Source organism: Oncorhynchus nerka, linkage group LG25, assembly GCF_034236695.1.
Source record: "Oncorhynchus nerka isolate Pitt River linkage group LG25, Oner_Uvic_2.0, whole genome shotgun sequence".
Classification (NCBI taxonomy): Eukaryota; Metazoa; Chordata; class Actinopteri; order Salmoniformes; family Salmonidae; genus Oncorhynchus; species Oncorhynchus nerka.
The window spans coordinates 22,704,310-22,720,947 of NC_088420.1; the positions used below are offsets into that span (position 1 = coordinate 22,704,310).

Sequence of the window (16,638 nt, forward strand, 5' to 3'; positions counted from 1 at the left end):
TGTCTCCCTCCTTCCATCATTCTCTGTCTCTGTCTCTGTCTCCCTCCTTCCATCATTGTCTGTCTCTGTCTCCCTCCTTCCATCATTGTCTGTCTCTGTTTCTGTCTCCCTCCTTCCATCATTGTCTGTCTCTGTCTCTGTCTCCCTCCTTCCATCATTGTCTGTCTCTGTCTCTTTCTCCCTCCTTCCATCATTGTCTGTCTCTGTCTCTGTCTCCCTCCTTCCATCATTGTCTGTCTCTGTCTCTTTCTCCCTCCTTCCATCATTGTCTGTCTCTGTCTCTGTCTCCCTCCTTCCATCATTGTCTGTCTCTGTCTCCCTCCTTCCATCATTGTCTGTCTCTGTCTCTGTCTCCCTCTCTCTTTCTCCCTCCTTCCATCATTGTCTGTCTCTGTGCCATCTGATAATGCTGTTGGAGGTGTTCCTTTCTCTGTCTCCCTCTCTCTTTCTCCCTCCTTCCATCATTGTCTGTCTCTGTCTCTGTCTCCCTCTCTCTTTCTCCCTCCTTCCATCATTGTCTGTCTCTGTGCCATCTGATAATGCTGTTGGAGGTGTTCCTTTCTCTGTCTCCCTCTCTCTTTCTCCCTCCTTCCATCATTGTCTGTCTCTGTCTCTGTCTCCCTCTCTCTTTCTCCCTCCTTCCATCATTGTCTGTCTCTGTGCCATCTGATAATGCTGTTGGAGGTGTTCTCTTCTCTGCTCTGCTTTCGGTCGATCTAAAGATCCAAACTACAGATAGTCCTCTATCTATGTTTTTTTCAGTGATTATTAGCAAGCGAGCTGGACACAGTCAAGAAACTGTATGAATGTAGGTCCAAACTCTCTTTCCTGCTCTCTCTCGAAGCAACACTTACCTCTACTAATGCCCCGTCTAATCCAATTGCGTGATTATATGCAAATACAAGAGGTCGCTTCTTACCCAATCACATGAATCCGAATATCCTCAGTGGAACCTTGGGACAAGGAGGCAGAAAGAAACAGAAAGATTTGACCACGGTTCAACTGTAAATATCAGAGATAGAAGGAGCTTAGTTAGCAGTATCTTTGACCATGGTTCAACTGTAAATATCAGAGATAGAAGGAGCTTAGTTAGCAGTATCTTTGTTAATATGGCTTGTTCAAAAAAAAGAAAAGTTGACTCTGAAAACCGTATATTCAAAGACAAGTGGATGGAACAGTATTTATTAATTCTCCCCGCGACTAGCACAAACTGATGTGTCTGATATGCAGTGAGTCCATAGCTCTCGTGGAAAGTGCCAATGTTAAGTGCCATTATGACACCAGGCATGGTAAATTTGATCAGAAGTATCCCCTGAACACGGAGGTGAGAACAAACAAGATTAACCAACTCAAATCCCCGCTTGAGAGGTCCACCAAAGTCCTTGTCAATTCCCTGACAGCCCAACAACATGCAATGGAGGATAGCTTGGGTTTAGGGAAAACATTTTTTTTAAACTTTTCAGTCGCTGAGATGGTAAAAGAATGCATGTCTGACGTTGGCTGACACCTTGCTTGAAGGTAAACAAAAATATCATACAGATCCCACTGTCAGATTCCACAGCAATGAGGAGAACTGAAATATTAGCCAAAGATTTAACTTCACAACTTGATGAGGCCATTCAGAATGCACCATGCATTTCATTAGCTGTGGATGAATCAACAGATAACACTGATAATGCCCAGCTTCTGGTGTTTGTCAGATTTGATAACCAAATAAAGAATTCATTATGTGAGGAGATGTTGGGCTTTACAAATCCAGGAGCACACACATGGGGAGAGGATATCCATGAGGCCGTCAAATGGATGCTGACAAAGAGGGGGATAGATCTGAAGTCAGAGGTCTCCATCACCACAGAGCTCCAGCCATGATAGGAAGAGGGAGGGGACTGGTTGCACGTTTGAAAGAGGACCTGACATCATATCACTGCTTCATCCATCAACCTGTCCTGTGTGCCAGTCTTGGAAAATAGTATTCTGAGGTCATGACAACGATGATGAAACTTTTTTCAACTTTTTGAGAGTAACATCATCCCTACAACATTGTCTACTATGAGGCATTCTGACAGAGGCCAATGCCAGTTTTGATGACTTACTACTGCACAACAATGTCAGATGGCTCTGCAAAGGCAGGGTTTTGGAACACTTTTGGAGTTAATCAAAGTTTTTTATTAGAGCAAAAGAGTGACAAGGCAACTCAGTTTTCTGAGTTTTTGGAAGATGAGGAGAAGATGGAAACAGTTGCATTATTGACAGACATTACATCACACCTTAATCAACTTAATGTGCAGCTGCAGGGATGGGTCAACACAGTGTGTGATACGATAACAGAAGTCTGTGCTTTCCAGAATACATTTTGAGTTTTTCAAGAGTGATCTCCAGGGAGACCATGTCTGCTTTCCCAATCTTCTGGTGCAAACGCAGGGAGACACAGATGTTCCCAGCCATGTTGATTTCATCCAGAAGCTGATGGAGAACTTCAAGGCTCTTTAATGACTTCACTGTTGGAAGAGAATTGCTACTGCTCATCCAGAACCCCTTCTTGGTCACAAATGTGACAAAGTTGTCAGAAGAAGCAAAACAGTTCTTCAGATGGGTAGATGTTGCATAACTACAAATGTAGTTGATAGAGTTGCAAGAAAATGTGGCTTTGAAGGAGCAGGCTGGTGATTGTGACCCTGCCACTTTCTTGGGAAAGATGGTGCCTGCAGCTGATGTCCCTGTTCTCAAAAAACTGTCACTATACATCCTGACCATGTTTGGCTCCACATACAACTGTGAATCAGCCTTCTCCACAATGAACTTTATTCAAAACAAATACCGCACCAAGCCCACCAATGAACACCTGCACCAGTGTCTCAGAGTGGCTCTCACTCCATTTGTGTCAAAGTTCAAAGCATTGGCAAGAGACAGAAAGTGTCATTTCTCTCATTAATGCAGGGAAAGTCCCAGAGTGACTCAACATGAATATTGCATGGCCCACAGTGACTCAACATGAATATTGCATGGCCCACAGTGACTCAACATGAATATTGCAAGTCCCAAAGTGACTCAACATGAATATTGCATGCCCCACAGTGACTCAACATGAATATTGTATGGCCCACCGTGACTCAACATGAATATTGCATGGCCCACAGTGACTCAACATGAATATCGCAAGTCCCAGAGTGACTCAACATGAATATTGCATGGCCCACAGTGACTCAACATGAATATTGTATGGCCCACAGTGACTCAACATGAATATTGCATGGCCCACAGTGACTCAACATGAATATTGTATGGCCCACAGTGACTCAACATGAATATTGTATGGCCCGCCGTGACTCAACATGAATATTGTATGGCCCACCGTGACTCAACATGAATATTGCAAGTCCCAGAGTGACTCAACATGAATATTGTATGGCCCACCGTGACTCAACATGAATATTGCAAGTCCCAGAGTGACTCAACATGAATATTGCATGGCCCACAGTGACTCAACATGAATATCGCAAGTCCCAGAGTGACTCATTTAACATTACATTTAAGTCATTTAGCAGACGCTCTTATCCAGAGCGACTTACAAATTGGTGCTTTCACCTTATGACATCCAGTGGAACAGCCACTTTACAATAGTGCATCTAGGTATTTTAAGGGGGGGGGGAGGGGGAGAAGGATTACTTTATCCACAGTGACTCAACATGAATATTGTATGGCCCACAGTGACTCAACATGAATATTGTATGGCCCACCGTGACTCAACATGAATATTGCAAGTCCCAGAGTGACTCAACATGAATATTGCATGGCCCACAGTGACTCAACATGAATATCGCAAGTCCCAGAGTGACTCAACGTGAATATTGCATGGCCCACAGTGACTCAACATGAATATTGTATGGCCCACAGTGACTCAACATGAATATTGTATGGCCCACCGTGACTCAACATGAATATCGCAAGTCCCAGAGTGACTCAACATTAATATTGCATGGCCCACAGTGACTCAACATGAATATCGCAAGTCCCAGAGTGACTCAACGTGAATATTGCATGGCCCACAGTGACTCAACATGAATATTGTATGGCCCACAGTGACTCAACATGAATATCGCAAGTCCCAGAGTGACTCAACATGAATATTGCATGGCCCACAGTGACTCCACATGAATATTGCAAGTCCCAGAGTGACTCAACATGAATATTGCATGGCCCACAGTGACTCAACATGAATATCGCAAGTCCCAGAGTGACTCAACATGAATATTGCATGGCCCACAGTGACTCCACATGAATATTGCAAGTCCCAGAGTGACTCAACATGAATATTGCATGGCCCACAGTGACTCAACATGAATATCGCAAGTCCCAGAGTGACTCAACATGAATATTGCATGGCCCACAGTGACTCAACATGAATATTGTATGGCCCACAGTGACTCAACATGAATATTGCAAGTCCCAAAGTGACTCAACATGAATATTGCATGACCCACAGTGTCTCAACATGAATATTGCATGGCCCACAGATGCTCAATATGAATATTGCATGACCCACAGTTTCTCAACATTAATATTGCATGACCCACAGTGTCTCAACATGAATATTGCATGGCCCACAGTGACTCAACATGAATATTGTATGGCCCACAGATGCTCAACATGGATATTGCATGGCCCACATATGCTCAACATGAATATTGCATGACCCACAGTGTCTCAACATGAATATTGCATGGCCCACAGATGCTCAACATGAATATTGCATGACCCACAGTGTCTCAACATGAATATTGCATGGCCCACAGATGCTCAACATGAATATTGCATGGCCCACAGTGTCTCAACATGAATATTGCATGGCCCACAGATGCTCAACATGAATATTGCATGACCCACAGATGCTCAACATGAATATTGCATGGCCCACAGTGACGTTCTGTGCATTCAGATGATTATTTTTGTTCAACTCTCCTTTGTTCTCCACAAAACATGCACTTTATTTCATAAGAAATATAAATAATACAAATTCAAGGCCCATGTACAATGGTTCACAGTGCACTGTTTTGCATAGACAAGTATGCAACCACTTCTGTTCCTCAGCTATGTTGATGCAATGTTGCGCATATTTACATTGGAAAGAAGTTGTAATTAATTAAATGTCTCATGTACTGTACATTTTATATAACAACATGTTTCCTAAGTCGTGGACAACTATGTTTGTTACTACGCTGTACCACAGCACCGATAAAGGACGATATCCATCCACACCAAATAGTAGTTGAGTACCCCTGCATTAGAGGCTCTGAAGACACTAAGAGTTTGGGAGAATTCAGTATGGCCGTTAGGGTACTTGAGGCCAGGTTCAGTATGTGTAAACCAGAGACAGACCTGTAGATGTGGTTGGGCCGTTTCCTCAGGGGGATGTTGTGGATAACCTGGCAGACCAGTCAGCCACACTCCAAGCTGTGTGATGACTCTTACATGTGTCAGGTGTCAGGGCAGCCTTCCGTCCAATAATAAAAAATAAAAAACTCCCAGTACCAATCAGCAGGCAGAACCTGGACTCCAGGAGGGGTACCGGGCAGGATGCCAGAAGACCAGAGACCAGGGAGGCTTAGAGAAAGGTGTTTATAAATATCTCCTATTTCTTGGGAAGTTTACATTGAGTATGACTGAAAACAAACTGGTATTTTTGTGTAAGCCTCATTTAAAAATGTCTACCGTTCTGGGAGGCTCCGTATCAACGTTGGGTCCGTTTAGAGTGAAAGCGGGTCTCTGAGCACTTGGAAAATAATCATGACAATGTGTATTTGTTGAGGACTTTGCCTAAATTATATTGGGGCTTGAGTACTGAGTTTGTTTTCCCTGTCTTACCCTTTTGAAGGCCCAATGTGTGTGGCTCTCGCTTCCACTCCTACTGTTGCCCTGGCTGGAAGACTCTGCCTGCAGGGAACCAGTGTATCGTCCGTAAGTACTTATAAGTTATATTACATTATATCAATTTGTTGATGACTAAATAACTTGAGTCATTGTGGGTTGCCTTTGCTAGTCCAATAAATCAAATGGAAGCTTATTGTATTTGTGTAGCGGTTTCCCACAAATGAAGTGCCAAAACCCTGCAGAGCATTTCGCTACACCCACAATAACATCTGCTAAATATGTGACCATTAACATTTGATTTGATTTGAAAGAGTTGGCCAAGAAGGGAGCCATCCTCTTCCGGCTGGCTGTGTAGAGGTTGCTGTGACATCTATATGACATTGTTTCTCTCCTCCCAGCAATCTGCCGTAACTCGTGTGGTGATGGCTTCTGCTCCAGACCCAACATGTGCACTTGCGGCAGCGGACAGCTCTCCCCCAGCTGTGGGGCCGGTGCCGGAGGTGAGTCACAACATCTCGCAATTTACCAGAAACCACCCAATACACCCCAACACCACTCAAGACAACCTAACACACACAATGCACCACTATAGCTATAGATACTGGAAAGTACAGAAATCCAAGTTGGCACCACTGTTCCGTGACAATATCACCATTCTAATTTGCTAAATCTCAAATTGAGTTTGCCTAGGTCGCTCTGTGTATTCATGGGCGCGTTCAACATTGCAGCTGACTTTAAAGGCGAGTTGAGACTGACTGATCTAAAAATCACCTTGCATCATAAATAACTACTCAATATTATTTGTAGATCAGTCACAATTTACCCATGATGCACCATGGTTTTGATGCTCTCAAACATGGCCCATTTCTAAGCCTGAAACTTTCAGCCGCTTCAGACGGCAGTCTCCGGGTCACAGGGTTTGGGACGATTAATACACATGGCTGGGGCTCCTAGCCTTTAGAGAAGTACTTCTACAACACTTACTGAGTGTGTTGCAAGCTGGGCTGGGCCCGGGCAGTCTCGTCAGTCAGGCCTAGCCCCTTCAGGCCCTTGTAAACGCACACTGAGCACTGAGCGCGGGCCTCCCCGTCTGACCCTGAGGTGTAAAACAGGGATCGACTCCACAGTCCACACTGGTCAGATGCCCCAGAGAGGCCCAACACCAGCTTTATGTGCTGGGAAAACAGTTCCCAAAACCAGAGTATGAACGGCTAACGTCCCTCCATAGACAAGATAGGCCTCCAGCAGAGCCGAGCCAAGTGATGTGGTATGAAACAGTATGAAGTAATTTCCCTCAGAGAGAGAGAGAGGCCCTAGAGGCAGGAGCTTCCCATAGTGTGGTAGAGAACTGATTGTCACACTCACTGCACACTCACTACTCTCATACAGGGGGTTTATGGGCTTTTTACAGACCGGCCTTACAGTATTGGGATTGTCCAGATAAACTAGGACAAGAATAGTAGGTCTAGAGTTTGTTTTGTCTGATTTTTGGCAAAGGGTCCAGAAATATTGTAATTCAACACTGTGTTGTGTCTATCAATAAAGACTGTTCTCTCTCTCTGGCCTTCTGGGAGATTTTATGGGGTCAAGGGTCATGCATGTTTATGACTGCTAATGGCATAAATACACCAATCGGCCAGTGCTGGGAAATGGCTCTGTCAAAGCGTGGCCTCTGTTTCATACAGGTTTCGTACAGGTCAGCAGTATAGCGCTGGGGACTTTCTGTCCAATAAAGCTATATTTGATAGTTCATAAAAACCTGCTCTGTCTAAATCAATCCTCCATATGTTTTGATAATGTAGGTTGACCTGTGGCTCTATTTCACTGGGTTGTTCAGTTTCCACTATGTGTCTCAGTGCTTGTTTTTAGTAGGAAAGCAAAGCACTTTGACACCTTCCTATGTTGCAATACTGCTTTGGGTAATTCAGACTAACAGAAGCTATATAGAGTTTTTGGTAAATACTGTGCATTTCCCTTCCCTTTAATTACATCCAGTCTCTGACACCGTAGTCATTGGTCAGGTTATTGATAGTACTTTTATGGCTCAGAGGCCACATCTGGAATGTAGAGGTTGTAACTACTCAGAAGAAATGAGCAACATGTTTTTGATCAAGCTGTTTATATCTATCTTAACCCATACACGTGCTATAGTCATATAGCTGTGGGTTCATTTCCAGACGTCACAGAGGCAAATAAACTTGATTTATTTATTCTTTATTGATAAAGTTCATCCCATTGAGATTGTCCAAATCATATTTAAGGGAGACCTGTCCTAAGGGAGACATGTCCTAAGGGAGATCTGTCCTAAGGGAGACATGTCCTAAGGGAGACCTGTCCTAAGGGAGACATGTCCTAAGGGAGACCTGTCCTAAGGGAGACATGTCCTAAGGGAGACATGTCCTAAGGGAGACCTGTCCTAAGGGAGATCTGTTAATTATCGCAGAATTTGTTACAACATGGTGCCTGACAAATAAATGAATGTAGACCATATAAATATCCGTTGGCCATAATAATCTAGTCTCCAGAGGAGAAGTTGTGTCCTGGATCAGTCCAGTCATGTCAGACTTCTTCTCAGAACTATAATTCCCGTTACCTCACAGTCCCTCAGAAACAGCTGTCAACTAACAGGGTCCAAACGGCCTCAGCACAGCTCAACTGTGGGGAAGTTGTATTATATAGATCTATTACACAGACAGAAGAGCCCCAGATGAAAGCGTTCTGAAGACCTTGGAAACCCTAATCACTTCCAAAGTTCATTTCAACACTATGGGCCACAGATGAAGCTGGTCCCAAAAAATATTTGAATGGAGATTCTCCAGCCCTATTTGATTAACTTTACTAATCAGATGAAGTTTTGTTTACTGAAGTCCATAAGTGAAAGATGGAAATGTGATTCAGACAAACTCACCAGACTACACTGTTACTTAAGGCAGATTGATTTGCATGGCAATGAAAAACTTCATGCTGTGAATCGTTTCAGACACAGTTTGTCAACATTTCAGCATGAGCACTTGTATTTGACGACATGGCATATCCATAGTGAACTTGACGTTGACATGTCACTATTCCCAGGAGCTGCGTATAAGCCTATACAGAACAGAACACAGTCATAAAGTGCTTCAGTGTTCAGACCCACGACCACTAGTTTCCTGTGCTCTCTCAAACCCCCGTAAAAATCACACAGATGTGGAGGATGCAGGCCGACCCACAGGGCAGCCACACAGAGGTACATTGTGGTTCCCCGGGTCTGTGGGACCCCAATCTCCTACCTGTTGTTCAGCATGTGTGGCGCTTTAGGCACAGGTCACAGGAACGGGCCATCTCGCCCCCTTTCCACCCCCTCCACTTCCACCAACCCCCCGTTAAAGAGAAAACACATGAACCCCTCCAGCCCCTGAATGGTTTGTAACACAAAGGTTCTGTAAACTTAGAGTTTACAACCATGTCTGATGTTCTTCCTATCCCCCCCATTTGTGACCTAGAATCACTTTTTTGGAACAGATGAGAGACATTTGAAAAATGTACTCTCCTTTGATGAAACCATTGCATGATTACGTCATGCTGGAATTGACTTCATGTTTCATTTCCCTGTTGGCCTGAGAAGAGATTAGGCTGAATGCTGTGGGAGTTCAACTGTCCTGGAGCTCTGGGTTGAGCTGAGGTTGAGTCCAGTGAGAATAGACCTGTACACAAACCCATAAACCTGTAGTCCAAAGGCATTCACATTAATCCATCACCAAGTGTCTGCACGAGATGCTAGCCAGGCCTGGGGTCAGAATGGTCGTTAGCTGGACCAGCTGTGTACAGTTAGTCAGAACGCTACTACTGAGTCATATACAGTAACTGGAAGTTCTAGAGAAACTGTAGGTGAAGAAGGGTTCCAGGAAATTCAGTGATGCTGTATCCCCTCACCACCTCAGGAATCACATCCTGTAAAGACAGAAAGAGAAATGGGGATCAATTACAGTAATTAGGGGGGAGGCAGTCTATAACAGTCTAGCAGAGAACAGTCTATGACTACCCGTCAGGATTCTCACGATGGTGCTGCTACAAAAACATTTTGAGGATCTGAGGACCCATGCCAAATCTTTTCAGTCTCCTGAGGGGGAATAGGTTTTGTCGTGCCCTCTTCACGACTGTCTTGGTGTGCATGGACCATGTTCGTTTGTTGGTGATTTGGACGCCAAGGAACTAGAAGCTCTCAACCTGCTCCACTACAGCCCTGTCGATGAGAATGGGGGCGTGCTCGGTCCTCCTTTTCCTGTTGTCCACAATCATCTCCTTTGTCTTGATCACGTTGAGGGAGAGGTTGTTGTCCTTACACTACACGGCCTGGTCTCACCTCCTCCCTATAGGCTGTCTCGTCATTGTCTGTGATCATGCCTACCACTGTTGTGTCATGAGCAAACGTAATGATGGTGTTGGAGTCGTGCCTGTCATGACTGAACGGGGAGTAGAGGAGGGGACTGAGCACACACCCCTGAGGGGCCCCCGTGTTGAGGATCAGCATGGCGGATGTGTTGTTACCTACCCTTAAAACCTGGGGGCGGCCCGTCAGGAATTCCAGGATCCAGTTGCAGAGGGAGGTGTTTAGTCCCAGGATCCTTAGCTTAGTAATGAGCTTTGAGGGTACTATGGTGTTGAACGCTGAGCTGCAGTTAATGAATAGCATTCTCACATAGGTGTTAATTTTGTGCAGGTGTGAAAGGGCAGTGTGGAGTAAAATAGAGATGGCATCATCTGTGGATCTGTTAGTGCGGTATGCAAATTGGAGTGGGTCTAGGGTTTCTGGGATAATGGTGTTGACGTGAGCCATGACCAGCCTTTCAAAGCACTTCATGGCTACAGATGTGAGTGCTACGGGTCGGTAGTCATTTAGGCAGGTTACCTTAGTGTTCTTGGGCACAGGGACTATGGTGGTCTGCTTGAAACATGTTGGTATTACAGACTCAGACAGGGAGAGGTTGAAAATGTCAGTGAAGACACTTCCCAGTTGGTCAGCGCATGCTCGGAGTGCACGTCCTGGTAATCTGCCTGGCCCTGCGGCCTTGTGAATGTTGACCTGTTTAAAGGTCTTACTCACATCGGCTATGGAGAGGGTGATCACACAGTCGTCCAGAACAACTGATGCACTCATGTATGTTTCGGTGTTACTTACCTCGAAGCAAGCATAGAAGTAATTTAGCTTCTCTGGTAGGCTTATGTCACTGGGCAGCTCACGGCTGTGCTTCCCTTTATAGTCTGTAATCGTTTGCAGGCTCAAAGCCGGTGTAGTACAATTCGATCTTAGTCCTGTATTGACGTTTTGCCTGTTTGATGGTTTGTCTGAATGCATAGCTGGATTTCTTATAAGCTTCCGGGTTAGAGTCCCGCTCCTTGAAAGCGACAGCTCGACCCTTTAGCTCAGTGCGAATGTTCCCTGTAATCCATGGCTTCTGGTTGGGGTATGTACGTACAGTCACTGTGGGGACGACGTCCTCGATGCACTTATTGATAAAGCCAGTGACTGATGTGGTGTACTCCTCAATGCCATCAGAAGAATCCCGGAACATATTCCAGTCTGTGCTAAATGGAGGGCCACATGGAGGGCAAGGGAGAGCTTTGTACACGTCTCTGTGTGTGGAGTAAAGGTGGTCTAGATTTTTTCCCCCCTCTGGTTGCACATTTAACATGCTGATAGAAATGAGGTACAACTGATTTAAGTTTCCCTGGATTCAAGTCCCTGGCCACTAGGAGCTAGCAGGACAGAAGGCAAGGGCAGATTAGCCACTCATCGCCTGATCCTCACAAGGCACCCTGATCTCTTTCCGCAAAATCTCAGTTTCCTTCTCCATCGAATAACGGGGATCTGGGCCTGGTCGGTGTCTGTAGTATGTCCCTCCAGTCCGACTCATTGAAGACCAACTCTTCGTACAGTTTGAGGTGAGAAATCGCAGTTCTGATGTCCAGAGGCTCTTTTCGGTCATAAGAGACGGTAGCACCAACATTATGTATAAAACAAGTTACGAACAATGCGAAAAAACTAACAAAATAGCATGGTTGGTTAAGAGCCCATAACACGGTAAGATGACGTTTTGTGACGTTTTTGTTCATTTTGGACTTCAGTGAGAGTTTTTTCTGCTGCTCAGGCACACCATTTCTTCTGTAGGCAAGCCGAAGTTCGGAGCCGAAGTCTATGCCCCTTCGTTGGTGATTGGTCAACAGTAGGGATTCTTCAATAAAGTCTTTATTGTCATTCAACGAGAGACGACTCGTTTTCATTTTTTAATTGAGACATATTGTGTCACCCATCTTAGTTAGATATAAAATTACGTTACTAAGATCTCCTCTGCAAAAACATCAGAAATTACACATTTCTTGAGTTATCTTAGGTTAATTCAGACTATTTTGAGTTAGTGTATACTGACTATGGCATCTCAAAATGGACAGGCTTTTCTCCCGTTTTTCAAGTGAAGGTCTTTTAAGGTAGTATGCAAGCACATTTGTTCGGTTCGGCTAGCCAAGTTTGGCTAGGCTTCATCCTAACTGAAGCCTGCTGACACTTCTCACTCTGGGATGGCTGCTCTCTGTCAGATCTGGTTGGATAGAGCAGAGCAGTGGGGGTCCTGTTTTACATCTCCCCACATCCCCCGAACATACTGTCTGTCAGTCTGTCATTCTGTCTGTCAGCCTGCCTGCCTTCTTGTCTGTCTGTCAAGCCTGTCTGTGTATCTGTCTGCCTGCCTGCCTGTCCATCTGTTTCGGGCAGGCTTTTCCTGTCTTTCAGTCTGTCGAAAGCTCACTGCTTTGAGTTCTGAGTATGCTGCTCCTCCAGAATTGAGGTTTTCAGCTCTCAGCACATTCCCATCTATAGGAAACAGCTGGCTCAACGTATAGCCTCCACAATCTGTTTGATTATACTGTAGCTGGAGTGGGGCCTGCCTGGGCCTTGTTTGGCAGTAAAGTGCTCTACAATATACTAATACAATTAAGTCTACACAAGTACAGCCCAGAATTGCAGTAAGAGTGTTCTACAAATGTTATAGTACAAAGTGAGTGTTTATATAGTTGAGTTGAACTGAAATGCTTTTAGAGCCCAAACACCAGTATGTAAAAGACAGTCACTACCCAAATGTCAATTCCATTGGACGAACTGTTAGTCTTGGCACACGTCTGATACTAGACCTAGCTGTACAACAGTGTTACACAAATATGGAGTTGAACTGTAATGGTGTTCCAAGTTAAACCAAGCACCTGGGGGTCATTGCTTGTGTATGTGACCACCAGCTGGTTGAGTCGAGGTCCTCGGCTAGCACAGGCAAGTTGTTCCGGCAGCATCTGTTGACCCCAGTGTGTGTGTGTGTGTGTGTGTGTGTGTGTGTGTGTCTGTCTGTCTGTCTGTCTGTCTGTCTGTCTGTCTGTCTGTCTGTCTGTCTGTCTGTCTGTCTGTCTGTCTGTCTGTCTGTCTGTCTGTCTGTCTGTCTGTCTGTCTGTCTGTCTGTCTGTCCCACAGTGCAGAGCTGTAACGTCAGGTGTATGAACGGAGGCAGTTGCCAGGAAGACTCCTGCTCCTGTCAGAAGGGTTACACCGGCAATCACTGTGGACAGCGTGAGTATCTACTTCACTCAGCACTCCCCAGGCTAGTGTGTGTATGTGTGGCATGAGTGTGTGTGTGTGTGTGTTCGTGCGCGTGTGTGTTAGTTTCAGAACCCTAACACACCTCTTCCCCTCTTTTCTCTGCAGCTGTGTGTGAGAATGGTTGCCAGAACGGAGGGCGCTGTATTGGGCCCAACAGATGTGCCTGTGTCTACGGCTTCACTGGCCCGCAGTGCGAGAGAGGTAAGAGCCAGTATTTCCACTTCACTCCTACTGTAAACCCACGGGTCTGCTCATAGGTGGCTACATAATCAACACGGGATCCTGGTTCATCCCATAACCCTTGTTTCTGCTCACAGACATTATCAACTGAGGAACAGACTGGAGATGCCAGAGGTATTCAACAACCTTGGAGGATAAATAAATGGAAGTTGACACAGGAATGTTTCTTGATCTTTATTGTTAAAAACCAATGTGTTTGAAGTGTATGGTTGAAGGCTGTAGCCAAAATACTATTTTTTAAACTAAATACTATAGCCAAAATGATTTGGTATTTAACACTAAAGAAACCTTCTTCTATCAACATCCATTGGTTCTCAAGATTTATTGAAAACCTCTTACAGACAGACACATCACAACAGTGCCTCGTGCTCTGACTGAGAGACGCCACATGACACCCAACTTTCTCATCACACACCAACCAGTACTGTGGACATTTGTGAGCCAGGACCTTTAAAGGCTTTGATCTACTGTATATATGAACTTCAGATCAGTCTAGATAAGAGGAACAGTGAAGGACAGTGTTTGATCTTGCCTGATGGAAAATGAGTCTTGGTCCTAGAAGTGAAAGTCCCCTCCATGTACCAATGATGGGGAGTCGAGAGATTTCCTATTAAAGCATATATTAACTTCAAGTCTAGACATAGTGTGACCGTAGGATGACTTCAGTACAGACAGACAGACACGTGGGGGCTTAACCAGGGATTGTAATCTGGATTGTGTAGTGTTGTGGATAGTGAACTCCCTCTTGTAGAAACTACAGCTGAGATGAATGGTTAGGGGGAGGGGCTATGTCTCAGTGGGACTATGTCTCAGTATGATTTGGGTCCATGTCATTTCAATACAGTCAATTCTGGAGAAAATGATCTGCGATTTTCTCCCCTGACCTCCCCCTGCTCTCCCCCATTCCTCTTGCTCTCTCCCCACTGCTCTCCCCCTGATCTCTCCCCTGGCCTCCCCTGCTCTCCCCCATTCCCCCTGCTCTTCCCCCTGCTCTCCCCTTCACCCCTGCTCTCCCCCATTCCCCTTGCTCTCTCCCCACTGCTCTCCCCCATTCCCCTGATCTCTCCCCTGGCCTCCACCTGCTCTCCCCCACCCCCTACTCTCTCCCCTTTGCTCTCCCCCACTCCCCCTGCTCTCTCCCCTCTACTCTCCCCCATCCCCCCTAAGCAACTTGGGTCTTGTTTTCTTGGAAAACACAACACTGGGGGAGAGGGAGCTTCGCAGACATCTGGCAATAAATAAAGTGCCCTTGGAATGACAGAAAAACTTTTCTTTGTGGAGTGCCGTGGACATTTCCTGACAAGGAGTGGAGCGAGGGAGAGAGGAGAGGAGGGAGGGGCAGGAGGTAAAAGTCAAAATGGACTCCCCAGCTGTGTACACAGAGGCAGGCACAAACAGTCTCGTCTCTGTGCTAAGAGAAAAGGCAGACTACCGGACCCCAGCAGCCCTACTGTAAACCCCCCACCCACCGCCCCCGTGTGTGTGTGTGTGTGTGTGTGTGTGTGTCTGGTGCCAACCTGTCAGATCCCCTGCTGGCTCCTCACTGTGTCCTGTAAAAATATTACCCCGTCTGTCTTTCTCTCCGTCTTCGCCTGCCGTAGTTTGGAGGATGCTGTAAAACTGTTGCTCCTCCTCAATCGTCCACAGAGCATCAGGCCAAAGAAAGAAGATATGCTCTAATTCTCACATAAATACAGGACTTCCTTAAGACAACAGCCATCATCTCAGTGAGAATTTACATGTCATTATTAGTACTATCCTGTCCTGTGAAGGCTGTAAAGACGTCCACCTCGATAAACCTTTGACTCACGCTGCCCCAGGGTTTAATTTAGTGGTACTATGGTATTACTATAAAACCAAGCCCAGAGGTGCTTTGACAGCACAGTATGTTTACAGTAGGTGTGCTGTCTTTCCCTGTTGACTTAATGTCTGTGAAATCTGCAGATATAATGGGTTTCTCTGGCGGGTGTGGAGCCCAGGAGCAGTATTGGTGAAAGGTATGTGTGTGTGTGTGTTGCAGACAGTCTGGTTAAGGTAGAGTTACAGCGCAGACTGACAGCCACTCTGGCAACTCTCTAATTTCCCATCCCCAGTCTAACACTAACCCTCCAGCCTGCATCCTAACCACAGCTGCCTTCATCCCCAGTCTAACACTAACCCTCCAGCCTGCATCCTAACCACAGCTGCCTTCATCCCCAGTCTAACACTAACCCTCCAGCCTGCATCCTAACCACAGCTGCCTTCATCCCCAGTCTAACACTAACCCTCCAGCCTGCATCCTAACCACAGCTGCCTTCATCCCCAGTCTAACACTAACCCTCCAGCCTGCATCCTAACCACAGCTGCCTTCATCCCCAGTCTAACACTAACCCTCCAGCCTGCATCCTAACCACAGCTGCCTTCATCCCCAGTCTAACACTAACCCTCCAGCCTGCATCCTAACCACAGCTGCCTTCATCCCCAGTCTAACACTAACCCTCCAGCCTGCATCCTAACCACAGCTGCCTTCATCCCCAGTCTAACACTAACCCTCCAGCCTGCATCCTAACCACAGCTGCCTTCATCCCCAGTCTAACACTAACCCTCCAGCCTGCATCCTAACCACAGCTGCCTTCATCCCCAGTCTAACACTAACCCTCCAGCCTGCATCCTAACCACAGCTGCCTTCATCCCCAGTCTAACACTAACCCTCCAGCCTGCAGTATGACCATAACCCCAGCCTCTTCCAGCCCCAGCCTAACCCTCCAGCTTACAGAATAACCCTAACTCTAGCCTCCTCCATCCTTAGCCTCCTCCATCACCAGCCTCCTCCATCCCCAGCCTAACCCTCCAGTTTACAGAATAACCCTAACTCTAGCCTCCTCCATTCTTAGCCTCCTCCATCACCAGCCTCCTCCATCCCCAGCCTAACC

The 16,638-nt window shown here is 46.0% G+C and overlaps 1 protein-coding gene across 2 annotated transcripts in view; it reads left to right on the forward strand.

Moving 5' to 3' along the window:
- The window catches only part of fbn2b (fibrillin 2b), a 127,914-nt gene that overhangs the window by 11,155 nt on the left and 100,121 nt on the right, over window positions 1–16,638 (forward strand). For both annotated transcript variants that reach the window (XM_065009676.1, XM_065009677.1), the window contains exons 3-6: window positions 5,873–5,955; window positions 6,267–6,368; window positions 13,361–13,456; window positions 13,592–13,687. In XM_065009676.1, the coding sequence (XP_064865748.1) occupies window positions 5,873–5,955; window positions 6,267–6,368; window positions 13,361–13,456; window positions 13,592–13,687 (377 nt within the window). The remainder of the gene's footprint in view (window positions 1–5,872; window positions 5,956–6,266; window positions 6,369–13,360; window positions 13,457–13,591; window positions 13,688–16,638) is intronic.